At 36.6% G+C, this 18,217-nt stretch overlaps 1 protein-coding gene across 1 annotated transcript; it reads left to right on the forward strand.

The window, feature by feature from the left end:
- Positions 1-4,656: 4,656 nt before the first annotated feature.
- tmem119a (transmembrane protein 119a) lies at positions 4,657-17,132 on the forward strand. Its single transcript, XM_007238175.4, has 2 exons — positions 4,657-4,836; positions 15,542-17,132. The coding sequence occupies exon 2, from the start codon at positions 15,551-15,553 to the stop codon at positions 16,244-16,246; it is 696 nt and encodes a 231-aa protein (XP_007238237.4). The 5' UTR covers positions 4,657-4,836; positions 15,542-15,550; the 3' UTR covers positions 16,247-17,132.
- Positions 17,133-18,217: the final 1,085 nt, after the last annotated feature.

An 18,217-nucleotide genomic window follows, 5' to 3' on the forward strand; every position in this document is an offset into this window, starting at 1 on the left:
ATCTGTTTTACCAGAAATTCCACTGTGGTTTTTTATTTCTGCATAGAACATTCAGAGTGGTTTTGGTGTGAAATGATTCATTGTTATTGCAGTTGGCTCCTTAACCCTTTCTCATAACTGGATTCACCTGTCTATATAGGTCAAGGGTCAATAAGATTACCAAACAAATGTTGTGCTCCAATAATTAGTGCTAAAGGTATTCAAATCAATAAAACGGCACACTTTCTGTAAATCCTATAAACTTCATTTACCTTCTCAAATATCACTGTGTTCATCTGGTATATGATATATTTAACTCAAATTGCTGATCTAAACAACCAATGATTTATAAAGAAACATCATGAAAATGATCAGGGGTGCCCAAACTTTTTCAAACCACTGTAATCCTGATAGCCAAGATAAATGAAGTAACCAAATCTAAACAGAGTCTCAATAATTTTGTTCACAGTTAATTATGTAGAATTATGTTAATTCAGGGAGTTCTCCTTTAACCCTAACATCCCAATACCTAATCTATTGAGAAGAATCCAGCTACAGCAGGAGAATAATGATCATTTCACTTGTATTTCCTGAAAGTTCAGTGAATATCTGAATGTTCCTCTGCTGGGGTAAAGCAGCTCTGTGTAATTTACTGCAGTGGGGGAAGGTTGGTACTTTGGGACGGTCTGAGTGCAGAAGTTCCTTCTTTGTTGCAGCTGCCCTGTGCTCTGTAGTTTTGTTCAGGTAGATATTTAATGTAGTTCTTACCAAAGAAAGTCCCATTTTATTGCAGTTTTGCGTTGCTGTGGTCTTTAGAGTTATTATCAGTTATTCTGAACCTTTGTGAAAAGTTTGTGTAAAAAAAAAAGGCAATTGAAAATGTCAACCGTGAAATAATACATTTTAGAAGTATTTCTGTATAGATTTTTGTGTGATTGATATTTTACGCCTGACTGTACACATTTTTTGTTCATGCCTTGCTGCATATTTCCTGTAAGCTGCAGCAGGCCTGTGTATTTATCCTGCAGACATGGTTTATTTAAAGCTTGTACAAAGTGTGTGTGTGTGTGTGTGTGTGTGAGAGAGAGAGAGAGAGAGAGAGAGAGAGAGAGAGAGAGAGAGAATTTGTGGGTCGAGAGGCTGTAATAGCAGAGGCCTGATGAGAGAGAGCAGAAACTAGGCTCAGAAAAAATAACTACACCCCGCAGCCACAGAGCCTCACCCATGGGCGGAACGAGCTCGCAGCAGACCCTGAGAAGCTACAGAGTCGTAGAAGACCATGTTCTATATGTGTGTATTTGTATGTTTACAGTATATACAGTTGTATGAATAAAAATTGGGCACCCCTGATCATTTTTATTACTTTCTTTTTTATATCATTGGTTGTTCAGATCAGAGAGTTTTGAGAAGTGAAATAAAGTTTGTAGGATTTACAGAAAGTGTGCATTAATTCTTTAAACTAAATCACACAGGTGCATAAATTTGGGAACTCTTCATTTGAATAATTTTAGCACTTATTTTTGGAACACAACATTTCTTTGGTAAGCTCATTGACCCTTGACCTACATACACAGGTGAAACCTTCAGAGCTCCAAACATCTACATCATCATCTTACTGCAGATGGAGTCACTGTGCATCACTCAGCTATTCAGCTCACTTTACACAAGGAGAGGTTCTGTGGACTGATGAAACTAAAAATGAGTTATTTGGAGGCGGTTATTTATGCATGGAGGAAAAATAACACAGCATTCCAACACAAACACTTTACTGCTCCCCACAGTAAAATCTGGTGGTGGTTCATCATGCTGGGGGGCTGTGGATCAGTGCAGGTACTGGGAATCTTGTTAATGTTGAGGATCTCATGGATTTCAGTCAATATCAGCAGATTCTTCAGAACAATGTTGAAGAATCAGTGAGAAAGTTGAAATTAAAGCGCAGTGGCTGAATACTTCAACAAGACAACGACCCTAAACATAAACACTAAACTCTGCTGTAAATCTACTAAAGCATTAAATCATGCAGAGGAACAAGAACAACATTCTGAAATGATCATCTCAGATCATCTCAGTCCCCAGACCTGAATATTATAAAATTATAAAATCTGTGGTGTGATTTAAAGCGGCTGTTCATGATTAGAAACCATCAAACCTGACTGAACTGGAGATGATTTATAAAGAAGAATAATCCAAAAAACCCTCAACCAGAAGCCAGACTCTCATTGGAAGCTACAGGAAGAGTTTAGAGGCTGTTTTTTCTACAAAAATAGGATCTATTAAATATTAATGTAATTTTTCTGTTGGGGTCACAAATTGATGCACTTGCCTAATTTAGTTTAAAGAATTATTGCACACTTTCTGTAAATCCTATAAACTTTAACTGAAATTGCTGATCTGAACAAACAATGATTTATAAAGGAAGATCATGAAAATAAACAAGGGTACCCAAATATTTTCATACCACTGTACATACACAGACACACACCAGTAAATCTATATACCACCTCCTTGTTTCTACACCCATTTATCCATTTATTCAGCTCAACTCATCATATAGCATACTTTGCCAGACACAGCAGTGCTGCTGGGGTTTTTAAACATCTCAGTGCTGTTACTGGACTGGTTTCGGCTGTGGTTTGTGCACAGATTTTACATATCAAAGAAAGGGTCAGGATGTAGGTTTAAAAAAAGTATAAATACTCTACTTCTCACACAGCAGGAGAAGGATTGAAGAAGATTTTTAAGGTAGATTTATCCAAAGTTTTCAATTAAATTTAGAAAAGGCAGTTAAGGTCCAACCAAACCAAAACCACGGATCACACCAACCCGGAAAACTGCATGCTAATATTTCCTTTTACACCCTGTGGTAAACAAAACATTCAACTTATTCATCCTTCTAGCAGCCTAATACTGAGCACACACTGAGCAACATTCAGCAACATGGCACAAAGTTATTCAATTACTAAACTAAAATAAACTAAGCTAAATGCTGTTATAAATCAACAAGTCAATAAACTGCACTATAATCACTGGTGGACTCAAGGGAGGCAACTGCCCCCCTGATGCTCCTAATGTTGAAAAAGCCTTGTTAAATACCCTAAAATAGAGGAAAAATTAGACAAAGTGCTTTATTAACTGTTCTTCATATTGAGAAAAAGTTATTGAGCGTGACCCTAAGAAGCACATTATCAAAAATTATTATAATGTGCCTCTAAATCAAGAAAATTAGATATAGTGTCTTAATGAGTGTGCATCTATGTAACCATTTCAATACTTAAAACGTACGTAAGTACTGTCACTATGATCCAAGATTCGCTGGTTCAAATCTCAGGCATAATGCTTTACCATCAGCATAATTAGTCCTGCTCTCTCCCCTCATCACCAAGCGTATAATATTAGACAGCACAGGCGCAGTGTTCATTTTGATTTAGTTTTAATTATAGTCTTGTGAGGAAAATGGCATTTAGTTTTAGTCATATTTTAGTAATCTGAAATGTTTTTAGTTTTAGATTAGTTTTAGTCGACTAAATATCATAAGAATTAAGTCGACTAAAATGTAAAGGGTGTAAATGTAAATGCTTTTCATCAGTTCCCTTTGAATTATTAACTGTACACTTATACAACATGAATCATTTATTAACCAGTTGTGTATTATAATTAATGTTTAACTGTGAAATATATTTATATTTATGTATGATTTGTCTATATTTATGTATATTATTATTGTAGGTATGTGACTGTCAATATTTAAAATTTTATATTTTGTTTTAGGAATCAGGTAAAAATGAGATGTATGGGATGTAAAACCCTTAATTAAAGCATTTGAATGGTTAAATAGTTTGAAAACACTGTAGACACTGTATTATTTAACTGTAACACTAGAGCATTAATAAGCAGCAGGTTATAAATATTGATAGCTGATAATAATCACAGCAGCCCTGTAACAGATCATGGGCGGAAAATGCTCCTTTCTCTCTGCTCTGCTCTTAAAAATACTAAGACTTTATTTTTGTAATATTATAACTTAATCTCAGAGTTAATTGTTTTATTTTTTTAAAGAGTAGCCATAAAACGCTGTTATATTTACATGTTGTGTGCACCACAAAGGAGTTTTCATTACCGCTTAAAAATAAACAAAAACAAAACAATACCACAGAAATGTTCATGAAATGCATGAATTGCAGTTTTTGCAAAGACATGTTTCACATAGAGTATACTGGTTCTGTACAGCTGTGTACAGATATCACTGTGAGCCTGAAATTCCTCCTGAATGATGTGCAGGTCTGATCCACAGATACAGGAAGTGTCTGGTTATTGAGATTATTGAGTGTTGAATGAGTGTGTTCAGTAAAGATCTGCAAGATCATAGATTTTTGTGTTATTATTTGTTATTATTTCATTTATAATCTGAGAATAATATCAGATCTCATTTTTTTTTTTATAAAAAAATTATACTGAAAAACATAAAATTCCAAACGGTTCACATACATTTTCTTGCCACTGTATGTAATAAAATAATCCAAATAATAAAACTAATAAAAATATGGTATGTCATTAAGAAGTAAAAGCAGGATTTCAGAGTGCTGATGAGGAGAGAGGGATGGAGGAGAGAGGGATGGAGGAGAGAGGGATGGAGGAGGAGAGGGAGATGTTAAGGCTGCAGTATTTTGGGGTTAGAAACCTACACTTAGGCCTAAACCACGGTGCAGCAGCAGCAGCAGCTCTCGGGGCAGGGCAGAGGAGGCTGGTCTCCCTGTGATTTCTCTCCCACTGCTTCTTTCCTTTCTTCTATCATTAACTCTCTGCAAAGTAACCCCAGAACATCTCCCAGATCTCCAGGAACCGAGGAGAACAAAGCCAGTGAGTAGATTTACTATTTAAACAGGTTCCAACTGATTCAGACTCTTTTAGAGGAGATTTTTTTGAGTTTATTAAAAGTGGTTGGAGATACATTATAAAACACTGATGGAAATTAAATAGGAAAAAAGAGATTATATGAGATTTGTGTTTAAAATGTAATTGGGTTCTGTTTGGAAAACTACATCCAGTGATGAATTTTTTATATATATAAAGTTTACAATTCAGCACCGAAAAGTACATAGAATACAGATAAACCCTCCCATTCACTGCAACAGAAGACAGAAGGAGTATATAAAATAGTTAAATGCAGGGGCTGATCTGATGGTATCCCACTCAACAAGTGTAGCTGCTTTAGCTTTATTTATCAGTGCAGTAGTCTGTTCAAGAGAGACAATGTCATAATAGAATAATAACCATTGTTCTGAGAGTTTGGGATTTAAAAATTAAATATAATAGTATTTTTAGCTGCTTTTACGCTAGCAAAGATTAATCACATTTGAGCTATTAAGAAGTTAAAATAACGATCATCACTTAATAAACATAAACACAGATTTTTGTCATTAACAAAGTGAATTATTAAACTTTTTAAAAACTTTTCTTTTAACTTTTTTACTTTAATCTAAACACACCAAACCCAAACATCTCCAGTTTTATCAAAAGTTTTCTTTAGTCAGTTTTAGTGTACAGTTACAGTTAAGTATATTCTAAGCCTACAGTGTTCAATACAGTATATATTATTAAATCTAAAAGCAGGTGTAACCATTTTAGTGCTATCTGCAACCCCAAATCACAAATATTTTAGAGATGGAAAATGCAAATTAAAAGACTGATCTTGATGCAGTGCTGTCTGAAAATCCCTCCTGATTCCTTGAATGGAATCAGAAATGTAATTATATTATGGGCTGTAGAGGGAGAAATATGCAAATCCTTTCCAGTCTTTCTTTGAGGAATCTGTCTTTTGTTACAAACTGAAGTGTCTTTGCTCATCTTTACTTCCTAAAGCTGTTTGTGGATACTCCCTTTGTAGAAAATTCTAATAGTAATTACTAAGGGGTATTTTCAATCATATATTTCGATAATATATTTCAACTTGAAATTAAAATGTATATATTGTATAAATATATATATATATATACATATATAATATTTATGATAATTGCCTGTTGACTTTTTACAATTGTATCATTGTTTTATATATTTTTTTAACTGATTACTAACCTGAAAATATCCACATCCCAATGTTTTTGGGAATGTGTAGCATTGCTGAAATGCAAAAATATCCATATATATATATATATATATATATATATATATATATATATGTGGATCGCAGCTGGTTATGTGTTGGGTTAAATGGGCCTCAGGCTGCAAAAGTTTAGGAATAACTGTACCAGGCTAATAATGCAGACAGCTGTGATATTGCTGGGGTTTGAACTAATGACCTGATGGTTATGGTGATGTTTTATGATGGAGAAATGCAACTAGAATAACCCTTCATGACAATCTGTTATAGCATTATATTTACAGCATTACATATACACTTCAATTACTGATAAAATTCTGGCAAATTATCTCCCAGTGTTTTTGATGTTTCTCTTTCTCTTCAAACTCTATTAGTCAGTTTCCCAGACAGGGATTCAGGACTATACAGTTTTCTAAATGGATTCCCTGTCTGGAAAACTGAAGCTATGATATGACCCTATAAGCAGTTGCCCATGTCATCCATACCTAAATCTGCCACTGCAGTCGGCTGTGTCACTGCTGGAATTAGAACTCATGACCTTCTGATGGCAAAGCAACTCACCACTTAGAAGCCAATGAACCTTTTGTGTCCTAAAATTTAATTATTCATTTTTCTAATAAACGTTTAATTTTAATTTAATGTTACATTTTTGTTTTATAGCATTAGCTCCTGGAACCTTCAGTGGACTGGACTGTTGCTTTTTTGCTGGTTGCTTTAACCTGTAGCAATAATGATTTTTGGATTATATATTTTATTAGAAATAATTGTGATAAACAACAGTATAGTTATTTTAAGGGGGTGTTTTCACACCAGCACAGTTCGGCCTGGTTGAAACAGACTCTGATTTGTTTGTACTCTTAAAGTGGGTCAACCATACTGAGAGGAGCGAGAGGAGCTTGTCTTGGTCTGGTTTAAACAAACTCTGGAGTGGTTTGTTTGTAGTGAGGATGTGATCTGTTTTTGATCCGACCCAAATACCAAAGTACTCCTCAGGTTTGAGCTAAACTGCTGTTCAGGTGCAGTTTAACCTGTTTAACCTGATTAACCTGACCTGCGTGACTCTGTTTACCGATATGATTTTGTAAACGCTGCACTATTCAATGAAAACACTGTGTTTAAAAGTGCAGCAGCAAACTTTCTGTGTTCAGTGTTAACCTCCTGAGACCCGGACTTTTGCTGGGTGAACATTTTAAATTTATCATATCTATGTGTGATCAGTAGAACCTAAGAAGAATAAAAACTAAACTTTGTAATTTGTACAGAAAGTTGTTTTCGCAACAAAAAAAATGACTGTCCTCATATGGGAACAATAGTTTATTTTAAGATTTTAAATTAATCAGAAGAACCCAGTTAATCCAAAAGCTAAATTTTAGCTTTCTACAATAAGTAAATAAACTAGCTTCAATTGTAAAATTTAACCTGGCCCATGTTTCTCTCTGGACTGGCTGTATAAATCTTTGACTGGGATTCCCACCATCTTGTTTTTATTCAGTTGAGTGCCATGTTGTCATGTGACCAATAGTTGATATGGGCAGTGTCTCCATATAAGGCCAAAGGGTCAACGTTTAAAAAAATTAGGTATCATGATGAAGAAATGTAAAATCCTCATAAGAGGACACAGGGTTTTTTAAGAGGTTAAAGTAGCTTTACACTGCACAACTATACACGCTGGTCTAGAACACAACAACTTATATAGCGCCTTCCCCAAACCCAAGGACGCGTTACAAATACAGGAAGAGGCAAATACAGAACATTCTTTCTGTATTTACTTTATTGCTCCTGAGCCAGACCAATCAGAGGAGGCAATGTGCTCACATGGTTTGTTGGGCTACATTTGATTGAGTTTATATTTGCACTTGTGTGAAAACAAACCAAACCAATGGAGATAAAGCTATAAGTGATACAAATTATGAACTGATTTAGACCAAATAAACCAATTACAGGTGTGAAAACACACAAGCTTTTCCCCATTAATATATTTTGATAACATCATGGTATAATAATGCAATTACACATTACGATTGAAGAGCTATTAACTTTTAAATAAATCAGACATACTGGATACACCAATTATCATCACACAGAGGCTTTGATAAAGAGCTCGTCAGTATATACACTCTTCTCTTTGGATAGGGATGACAGAGTTGAGTTTTTGAGGATTTAATTTGCCCCACATTGCTTCATTTTTGGAACGTCCCATGTTCTACATGCAGGAGCCACCCAAACATTAGATCTGGCTTAGCAGCTCACAGCAGTCCTTTCATTATCCGCGGTTTGCATATAGCTGCGCTTTGGGCTAATTTATAGACTAGAGGGGCCCACCTAAAGATCTGCTGAAGCTTCAGAACCTCTCAGAAAGGTGGATATTTAGTTCAGGCTTCTGGAAGCGCCCTGAAAGCAGAATGCAGCGTAATATGCCTTTTTTTCTCTCTTAAAAAAATCTCTGTATATGAAATGTAATTTTTTTGAGTTTAAGATTGAGTTACTTCTAGAAGTGTTCATAGATGGTTGTTAAGATTCTGACCACAGAGCTGCTTTTGGTTGGATATTTTTGGGCAGTAGGCCGATTCTCATCCTAGCAGTGACGCTGTCCAAAACCCCTAAAATACACTTATACCAAAACCACACAGACGGCTACGTTAATGTCACTGCTGTCCTGACTGTGGACCACCACAGGGGTTCAAAATGATTTAATGATTCATGTTTAACACTATATAAAAAGTAACTTGGATATAACTTGGTGGTCAGTGCTCAGCTTGTATAGCAGTATAGATTTAGTATCTTCTGAAAATACCTCAACACACAACAATTCATGTCCAAATAACTGGCAGAACATGTGTGTAGATCTCACAGTGAACACCTGAAAATTGTGCCCAATTGTGTCACTGTCCCTCCCTAGTATCATGTGATTTGTCATTAGTGTTGCAAGGTCTGGTATATTTGTTGGTTTGGGTTTAATTCTCTCATACTGACCACTGGATGTTCAACATGGCACTTCATAGCAAATAACTCTTTCTGAGGATGTGAGAAACTGAAGTGTTGTTTCTCTCTACAAAGATTGCCTAGGCTATAAGAAGAGTGCTGAACCTGAAACTCTGAAACTGAGCTGCAGAACGGTGGCTCAGGCCATAAAGCAGTTTTCCAGATCTGCATTGGATGGTCTTTGAAGGAAGCCTCATCTGAAGCTGATGCACAAAAAACCCTGTAAAACGGTGTGCTCACTTTTGTTGAATGTGTTCGGAGGCCAACGAATGGAAAACAGAGTTGGTGTTTCTAATGAACTGGATAGTAAGTGGAAATGCACAGTTGGTGTTTCTAATAATTAGGCCAATGAATGGAAAAACAGAGTAGGTGATTCTAATAAAGTGGCCAGTGAGTAGAAGTGGAAGGTAGGTGTTTCTAATAAAGTGGCCAGTGAGTAGAAGTAGAATGTAGGTGTTTCTAATAAAGTGGCCAGTGAGTGGAAGTAGAATGGTAGATGTTTCTAATAAAGTGGCCAGATTGGTCCGAGACGTTTTGACTGCTGGTGCAGAAATAGTTTTTAGGATTGTTAGCTGCATATAAGTACAGGGTGAACGTAAGACTCTCCCATGTAACATCTCTCTCTCTCTCTGTCTCTGTTTCTCTCTCTCTCTCGCTCTTTCTCCATCTGTCTCTCTCTCTCTCTGTATATCTGTCTCTCTCTCTGTGTCTCTCTCTTTCTTTCTTTCTTTCTTTCTCTCTCTCTCTCTCTCTTCCTCTCTCTCTCTCGCTCTCTCTCTATTTCGCTCTTTCTTTCTGTCTCTCTCTCTCTCTCTCTATTTTGCTCTTTCTATCTCTCTCTTTCTGTCTCTCTGTCTCTCTCTCTCTCTCTCTCTCTGTGTTGAATCTGGAGCAGATGGTAGTCTTTGCTGTGGTGAGCGGGTGGAAGGGAAATTACAAACTTAACATGGCGTTTCTCTCCCCACCCCAAATAAGTAATGACCTGCAGTAACCAGAATAGATTTAACGCAGACCGAGGAACAGCAGGAGGGCAGACGTCTCAGATTCTTATTTTCTTTATATTATTCCCTTAATATCAGCCTTAGCTAAATAGCTGCTCGTATTTTATAACAAACTAACAGCAACACCCAAAACTGCTCCTGCAAAAACTCAGTGGTGAACCTTAGATCCAGGCCTTCAGTTCAGACGACAAATGTCAAACCTTAAAAAAACTCACATTTACAAGAATGCTAGACTGAAATCTGCCATGTTTCTCAGTAGAGAATCCAACCACTTGGATGGATTTGACCCAAAACACAGACAGTGTGTCTACTGGTCAGGAGCAGTTTTGGGTGTTGCTGTTAGTCTGTTACAAAATACGAGCAGCTATTTAGCTAAGGCTGATATTAAGGAGCAGTAAAGCCACTACTCTGAAGTAGTTATACAGGAGTTTCAGTTTAGTTCTCCAGCGCTAGCTCCTTCACCGTTCAGAGGTGAGCATATCAGACTGTAGTCTGAGTGTTTATCATGTTAAAACAAGCTACATGAGAACTGCTAGCTTATAGCGCTCCGGTTGACAGGAACACCCAGGGTTCCTCAGTGTAGCGCTGCTAACCGCAAGTGGCTGGTGCTGCTAACCATGGTTAGCCTTCACCTTGGACAAAATACTGGAGATCTCTTCTTTCGGTTAAATAAACAGTTTTCAGGAGAAAAATCTGTGTAGATTAACATCCAGCACTCATTTGACTTAAAAAAAAAAAAAATCAAAGAATTACAGTTTTGTATACTTAAGCGCCCCCAGCTGTGAGACCTGTTGAATTAGAAGGGAAACATGGCGATATCCTTGTTCACTTTAAGAATGCATTCTTACTAGTGTCTCTTAATGCATCTTAAAATCCGGTGTCCTTATGTATGAAAATAGACCAGAAAATAATTAAATTGATAATGCGCCTTGTAGTTCGAAAAATATGGTAATTGTCAAAATAGTTATGATAATCTCCACATACTGTTTAGAAATATTTTGAAATAGGGTAAAAATTACTTGAGTATGACATTATTTACATCTCCAACATATCAGGGTAATTAGAATTAATTAATTTAAAGAGTTGGATCTTCAGTTCTACCTGTGAAGAACAAATCAATGGGAGAGCTCATTTAACTCTGAATCTGTGCTATATCTGTCCCCAGGAAATTACATGTATAAATGTGCACAATACATTTTATTATTAAGCATAGAGTCTTGTACATTGACCTAATTGTGAAAGATATGTAATTAAAAAAAAAAATTGCATTTGTTACCTGTCCCCACTCTCCAACTATAAACTTTACCGTGAAATATATTTATTAAAATCCTTCAAATATGTATTTTTTTTGCATTGTTGTGTGAAAAATATTATTTTCATAATTTAAGTTAAAATACACATTTTAGTTGTGCCCCTGTGTTTTCACTCAGTCCTGTTACTGTAACACATTACCCTGATCATCTGAAACATCTGGAACATTCTACAATTCACATCTACAACAGGAAGTGACATCAGCTGGTTCTAATGAAGATCGCGGGAAGACCAAAATTAATTCCCTCATTAGTTTTTCTGTATATTTGATCTTATTGTAACTCTGACTGAGGAGCTCAATCTCAACACTCAGTCCTGTTACCTAAATTAATTCTTAGATCTTATTGGTTTATTTTTTTTTTTAGCATTTGCTAATTCTATGCTAAAATCTCAGTCCTGTTACAACAAGCAAATGGCACCCAATCTGTGGAATTGCCCATATATTAAATAATTTACGTAAAACATTGTTCTGCTTGATTTAATGACGTATAAAGAGACATATATTTTTATTATTTTTATAAATCATCGTTAGGCTACAGCTTAGCTCTTGTAAGTGTGTAGTCGTGTGAGGTATTCTGTTATGACTGTTTTTGGGTTGTTATTGTTTATGGCTAGTGAGCTTTGCCACCAAATTAGCCACCTTGCTAATTCTGCTAATGCCACCAACTGTGCCATTTACCTGTGATGGGCTCGACTGGTTGAAGGGCAAAGATGAAAAAATAAAAACAACACATACTGCAAGACATGAGGCGTCTTCAGCATACAGAAGGCTATGATGCTCTCTGTATGATAAAATCATTAAGATTAAGATTATGTTACTATAAAGCTTTCAATATTATCTGCTCTCACACAGACAGCAGAGTTTTACAGCACAAGATTTAAAAAAACAAGACTATTTTGTTTCATCTCAACATTACTGTGATTAATAAATAATCAATCAGTAATAATAAAATAACAATACTAAAATAATAAATAATAGCAATAGTATATGAAAAAAAAACTAAAAAGAATTAATTACATGAACAAGAAAATAAAATCAGATACCCTTTTTCTGCCCTCTGGTGGATCGTCTGTGCACTGCATGCACCACAAAAGAATTAAAGGAATTAAAAATTCTTAAAAGGAATTAAATTTTCTAAAGAAATGACAGCTTGTGTTACTATACACTGTGTTTTAAATGTAGGAAGGGTCATCAAGGCACAAACTTGATAGAAGCTTATAGGGAACAGAGTTAAGATTTTTTCTCTCTACACTGCAAGGAGACCACCTATTTACAGCAATACATCAGATTTAATCTACTGATCTCACTTAATTCATCATGTACAGTGGTGCATGAAAGTTTATGAATCCTTTAAAATTGTCTAGATTCTGCATAAATTTATTACAAAAATCTATAACAAAAAAATCCTAAAAGTAGATAAGGAGAACCCAGTTAAACAAATTCGCCAAAAATATTTTACTAAATCATTTATTTATTTATTATGAAATAATCACGTATTTGTGAGTGGTAACAGCATTTTAACCTTTGTCTTCAGTATCTGGTGTGATTTCCAGTAATTGTTGATCAATCCTGCACAAACTTGGCAATTCTCACTTTTTTCTGTTTGGTAGAACAACTTGGTTTTTTTTTAGGGTCATTGTCTTGTTGCATGGCCCACCTTCTCTTGAGATTCAGTTCATGGACAGATATCCTGACATTGTCCTTTACAATTCTCTGATATAATTTAGAATTCATAGTTCCATCAATGATGGCAATCCATCCAGGCCCAGATGCAGCAAAACAGGCCCAAACCATGATACTACCACCACCAAGTTTCACAGATGGGATAAGTTTCTTATGCTAAAATGCAGTGTTGAATTTCTTTGAACGCTATAATCTGGACTCTGGATTGGTGGAGTCCAAACTCTTTAGAGTTGGTTATGTAACATTTTCCAGTCAATATTTTTGTCTCATTTGTTTAACTGGGATTTCTTTATCATCTTTTTGGACTTTTTATGTTTTAGGTCTTTCAGGCAGCACTGTACAACTGTAGGATAAAGCTGTACACAGTACAGCATCCCTTTTTTTTTCTACTGTAGGGGCGGCATAGAGGGTAATTCACACCAGCACCATTTTCTGCTGGAAAGACACCCAGAAATGGTCACTTTTTAAAGAACATTAACCAATGTTTTGGCATATTATCATCAAATTATTGCAAGAAGGTGCATCCTACCTGGAACTTTTTTTTTTTTACCGTGTGAATGGCAGCCAATGTGGCACCTTTCATTTGTGTCCCTCTACAGAGTATTTTGGCATTCAATTCAATTTAATATATAGCAGTAGATAATACCACTCATACTAGTGTAATATTTTATGAACATTCTGTACCATATTAAATGGTGTGTATTGTATTGTACAGTGTATTTCGGTGGTTCAGCTTCCCCTTCAGAGACTCTCGGAAACAAATAAACAGATTTCTGATGATAAGCTTCCTTCCTCTGACTTGCACAAAAAGGCTTCCGAGTGCGTGCGCGGGATGAGATAATAATCAGGCCAAGAAGCTGTGTACCAGAACCATGGCAGACAGCCAGGGGTGTGAATTATAACAGTGAAATACTTGAAAAGTGTGTCTGAGTGAATGTAGAGAAACTGTAGCCACTCGTGGAGCTAAAGATGTAGTCACTGTTAGAGCACTGTTAGTCATGCTCTAAATACAAGTTTAGGTGAGATGATACAATCAAATCAGATTTATTTTTTACCAAAGGTATCACAAAATAGGTTTGCAAAAATCTACTTAAGAAACACCAATTAAAAAATGTACAAACATGAAAATAAAACCCTAAACAAGGTTTAAGGTTTAGGTTGCAACCATTGCTGACACAGGTGTGCAAATGCACACAGACAGCTTATCTAGTCCCTGTAAAGTATTGCCAACCGAATAGAGCTTTCAGGACTGAAAACCATACATTATATTGCTAAAAGCATTCGCTCATTCATCCAAATTATTGAATTCAGGAATTCAGGTTACAGCACAGAACAGATACAAATCACAAAGTTTATTACTAAAGCGACTAGGCTTACAAGAGAAAAGTAACAGTAACAGAATGCCAGCAAATATAAACAACATAAAAGAGAGTAGTCAGGCAAACCATACACTCTAAAATCCAACAATATAAGGAAGAAGAAAAAGAACATACAAAACCGTTAGCAACAAGTCATCAATAGGATAGGCAAGGCAACAGATGAAAAATAGAGATATAAAAAAGGCCGGTAACAAAAAGGCCAACCAAAGAAATGCATCATAAAAGAGCTAGAAAAACTAGATTCAATACTCAGCAGTTGAGCAGGATAAACATAGGGGTATTTATACAGGGAAGAACAGGTGTAAACTATCTGTAGCGTGGAGAGCAGGAACGCTGTAGTGTCACATGAACAGTGGAGTCCGGTGTGGGCTTATGCTGGGATATGGAGTCTTTAGTGACAAGTCCAGAGTCCAGTGCAGGCCTGCTGACAGCATCAGGACTGACAATTCATTTAAAAAAGGGCTGCAACTGATCATCAAACCACATGTTGTCAATCATGAGATCTCCACCAGTTATTTGTGTTATATAATCTAATTGTTGTTATATTTCTCACACTTCCCTAAGAATAAAGTGGGTCACACATATAAAATCATAAGATAAATAAGAATATTTCAAATAACTGAAAAAGATACACAAACAGAAGTCAATGCCATCTGTGTGCTTTTAATTTAAAAATAAGACCTTTTTCCCATCTGACCCAATGACTTCAGGGAGCACAGCTTTCCTTATATTTTTATAATATTTAGTTGCCATCTGTTTTTCCCATTGATGGCACTCACCAAAAAATAAAATTAATTCAATATTTCCTATATAGAGGGCAAATCACCATAATTTAATAAAAGAAGGAGCACCAATGCTGCCAACTGATCACTTTTTTAAACAGAAATGCAGCCAATTAACAAGGCTTGTTAAACAATAGGGGCAACAAAGGAGTCAGATGCTGATCAAGAGTCTATTATCAGTGATTGAATATTCATCAGAAAACTTTTTAAACTACCATTGCTGAATATATGGAGATTTTTATGCAATAAAAAGAGCAACCTATATTTTTAAATGGTGTGTAAGATCTTTAAATGACATTCTTTCTTTCTTTTTACTTTTACAGGTCGTCACCATGTCGTCGGTGCTTCCTCACCTTACCTGCGTCTTCCTCCTGGCCCTCTGGGGCTGGAGCTGCTCCAGCATGGCCTTCCCCTTCAACATGTCCATGGACGGAAGCGGGGATGAGCCAGAGCTGATCTTCCCCACGTCCCGCAGCACCTACGTCCCACCTCCACTATCAGCATCCCCTTCTCCTCCGCCCAGCATCACCACCACCTTCATCCGCCTCAAGGACTTCCTGTTCAACCGCGTGGTGGACTTCTTACGGGACAACCTGCTCCTGATCACTGTGGTGATGTCTCTGCTGGTGGTCTTAATCTTTATCGTGTGCTGCGCCTCAGCCATGAGTCACAAGCGTAAGCTGGAGGCCTACTACCCGCCCAAGAAGTACGTACCCCGGAAGTACATGGCGGGACAAGGGCCAGACCGGCCCCAGCAGCAGCAACAGCAACAAGGCCAGTCCCAGCACAAACCCCAGACCACCACCAACTACCACCGCACCCCATCCAAGGCCCTGGTGGGTGAGAAGGAGGGTAAAGACCCCAGACCCAAGCCGCAGGAGGTGCAGAAACAAGTGGAGGAGGTGGAGGAAGTGGAGGTTCCGAAGGTAGTGGAGAAGAAGAAGGTGGACGAGCTCAAGCCCAGTACTTCTACTGCAGGAAACGGCCAGGTGATGGTGTGCACATGCCACCTGAAGAAAGCCCACTGAGGGGGAGCCCAAGTGGCTGAGGAACAACTTCTGGAATCGTTTGGATTTGCTGGGAATTACACCTTGGATTTGGACTTGTTTCCAAGTTCAGATGTTTCTGTTGCTCTGGGAAACACTCCCAGAATTTCCTGTGTTCGAGTCACCACTTATACAGCATTGTAGCAAACTACTTATTGAAGGTTGCAAGTGAATTTCTGCACATTCATTACCAGTTAAAACAGTTAAATTCCAGAATGCACTAATTGAAAATCTAATTTACCAATACTTTATTCACAATAGATCATAAAACACACATCAGATGTTACAAAAGAGACATTTTACCATTTCCTAACTCAAAATATTAACTCTTTTAGAACTTAATGGCAGCAACAGGTCTTTAAGAAGTTGGAATAAGGCAACACAAGGCTGGAAAAGTAAGTGGTGCTCATAAAAATAGTTGTAATATGAGGAATATAAAAAGAGAATTTCTCTCAGAAGCAAAGAAGGGCAGAGATTCACTAATTGTTTATTAAAACATTTCAGAATTATTTTTTTCTGAAAATGTGTTCCTTGTCAAGACTTCAGAGAATCTAGAGAAGTTCCTGTGTGTAAGGAACTGGATATTAGATGCTGGTGATCTTTCCTCAGGTGGCTCTGCATTAATAACAGGCTGTACTGATTCAGTACTGGAAATCACTGGATGAGCTGTAATTCTCTAATGCAAGCTGAATCATCCAGAGAAGAAGGTATATGTCAACACCAATCAGAAAGGCATTATTAATTTAGAAAACAACACGATTTTTCATTAATCATTTGTTAATATTATGTGATTTGGCAGTTTTGGCAGATTGGTGGAACTCGTAGCTTTATAAAGGGAAACGGATGCGTTTGTTAGCAGCTCATATGTGGAGCATCTTTTGCTGGAGTGGAGAGTAAACAGCTGCTCTGAAGTACATGCTCAGGTTGAGGAGGTGAAAAAAGGCCAGGTGGTTTGCTTTTGCTGTTTTTGCAGCTATAGCTGCACAGCTGCACCAAGAGATGTGTGGGCCTGCGGATCAGATACGTAGCCGATTTAGGACCATATATGACTTAGAATCTGATTAGAAAAATCTGATTTGGCACATTCAGACAGCCATAAAAAAAATCGAATTTAAGTCACTTCAGCCTGATAATGTGAGCGTAGCCTTAGTAACACTTTTCCAGCCTTTTGTTTTTGCTGTCTCAACTTTTTTCATGTGTTACCGCCAAAAGGTTTTTTAGATTTCTAGATGTGATTAAATGGTAAAATGTCTAAATTTTATCACTGATATGTGATCTGTGTTCTACTGTGAATAAATATTCACAAGTTCATGAGATTTACAAATCATTGCATTCTGGTTTTATTCACATTTACTTCCATTTATACAGCATCCCAACTCTTTTGGAACTTGAGTTTCCCTCATTCTACCATTATGGACAACATAAAGCTTTTAAAGTTTTCACCATCCACTGATACCACGCCTCTCTGGGTTGTACTTATCTTGTATTGATCAAATGTCTCTGATCAACACAACAGATCCAGGAACAGTCTTTGCTGTGAACCTATATCAGCCCTCTTATTCAGATGTTTGCAAATACTGCATGATTAAAAGTTAAAAGTATCAATTAACTGAGAAATATGACTAAGATGTTTGTTTTGGTCTTGGACTACAATACCAGGTTTATGGAGATTCTACGTTGTGTCTCCGATTCTTTACAGTAGGATCTCCCAGGCAGCCATATTTATTTCCTACTTCTAAAGTTAATTTGGCCTTTTGTAAAGTGTGTTCCAGCTAACAACTATTATAGGCTAGTACATCGTTTTCTAAACAGTACAGTTAACATTCCTAGAAAGTTCAATTTGTCAACATCCCTTGTTTCATTGTTTTTATTTTTTATTTTTGGTAATGTTGCTTTTAATGTTAGTACTCATCTACCCGGGATTGTTATGTGAGAAATGTTTCAATAATCAAA

This window comes from Astyanax mexicanus, chromosome 22, assembly GCF_023375975.1.
Source record: "Astyanax mexicanus isolate ESR-SI-001 chromosome 22, AstMex3_surface, whole genome shotgun sequence".
Classification (NCBI taxonomy): Eukaryota; Metazoa; Chordata; class Actinopteri; order Characiformes; family Acestrorhamphidae; genus Astyanax; species Astyanax mexicanus.

Coding starts and splice junctions, on each gene's coding strand:
- tmem119a (XM_007238175.4), top strand. CDS start 15,551: ATGTCGTCGGTGCTTCCTCACCTTACCTGCGTCTTCCTCCTGGCCCTC.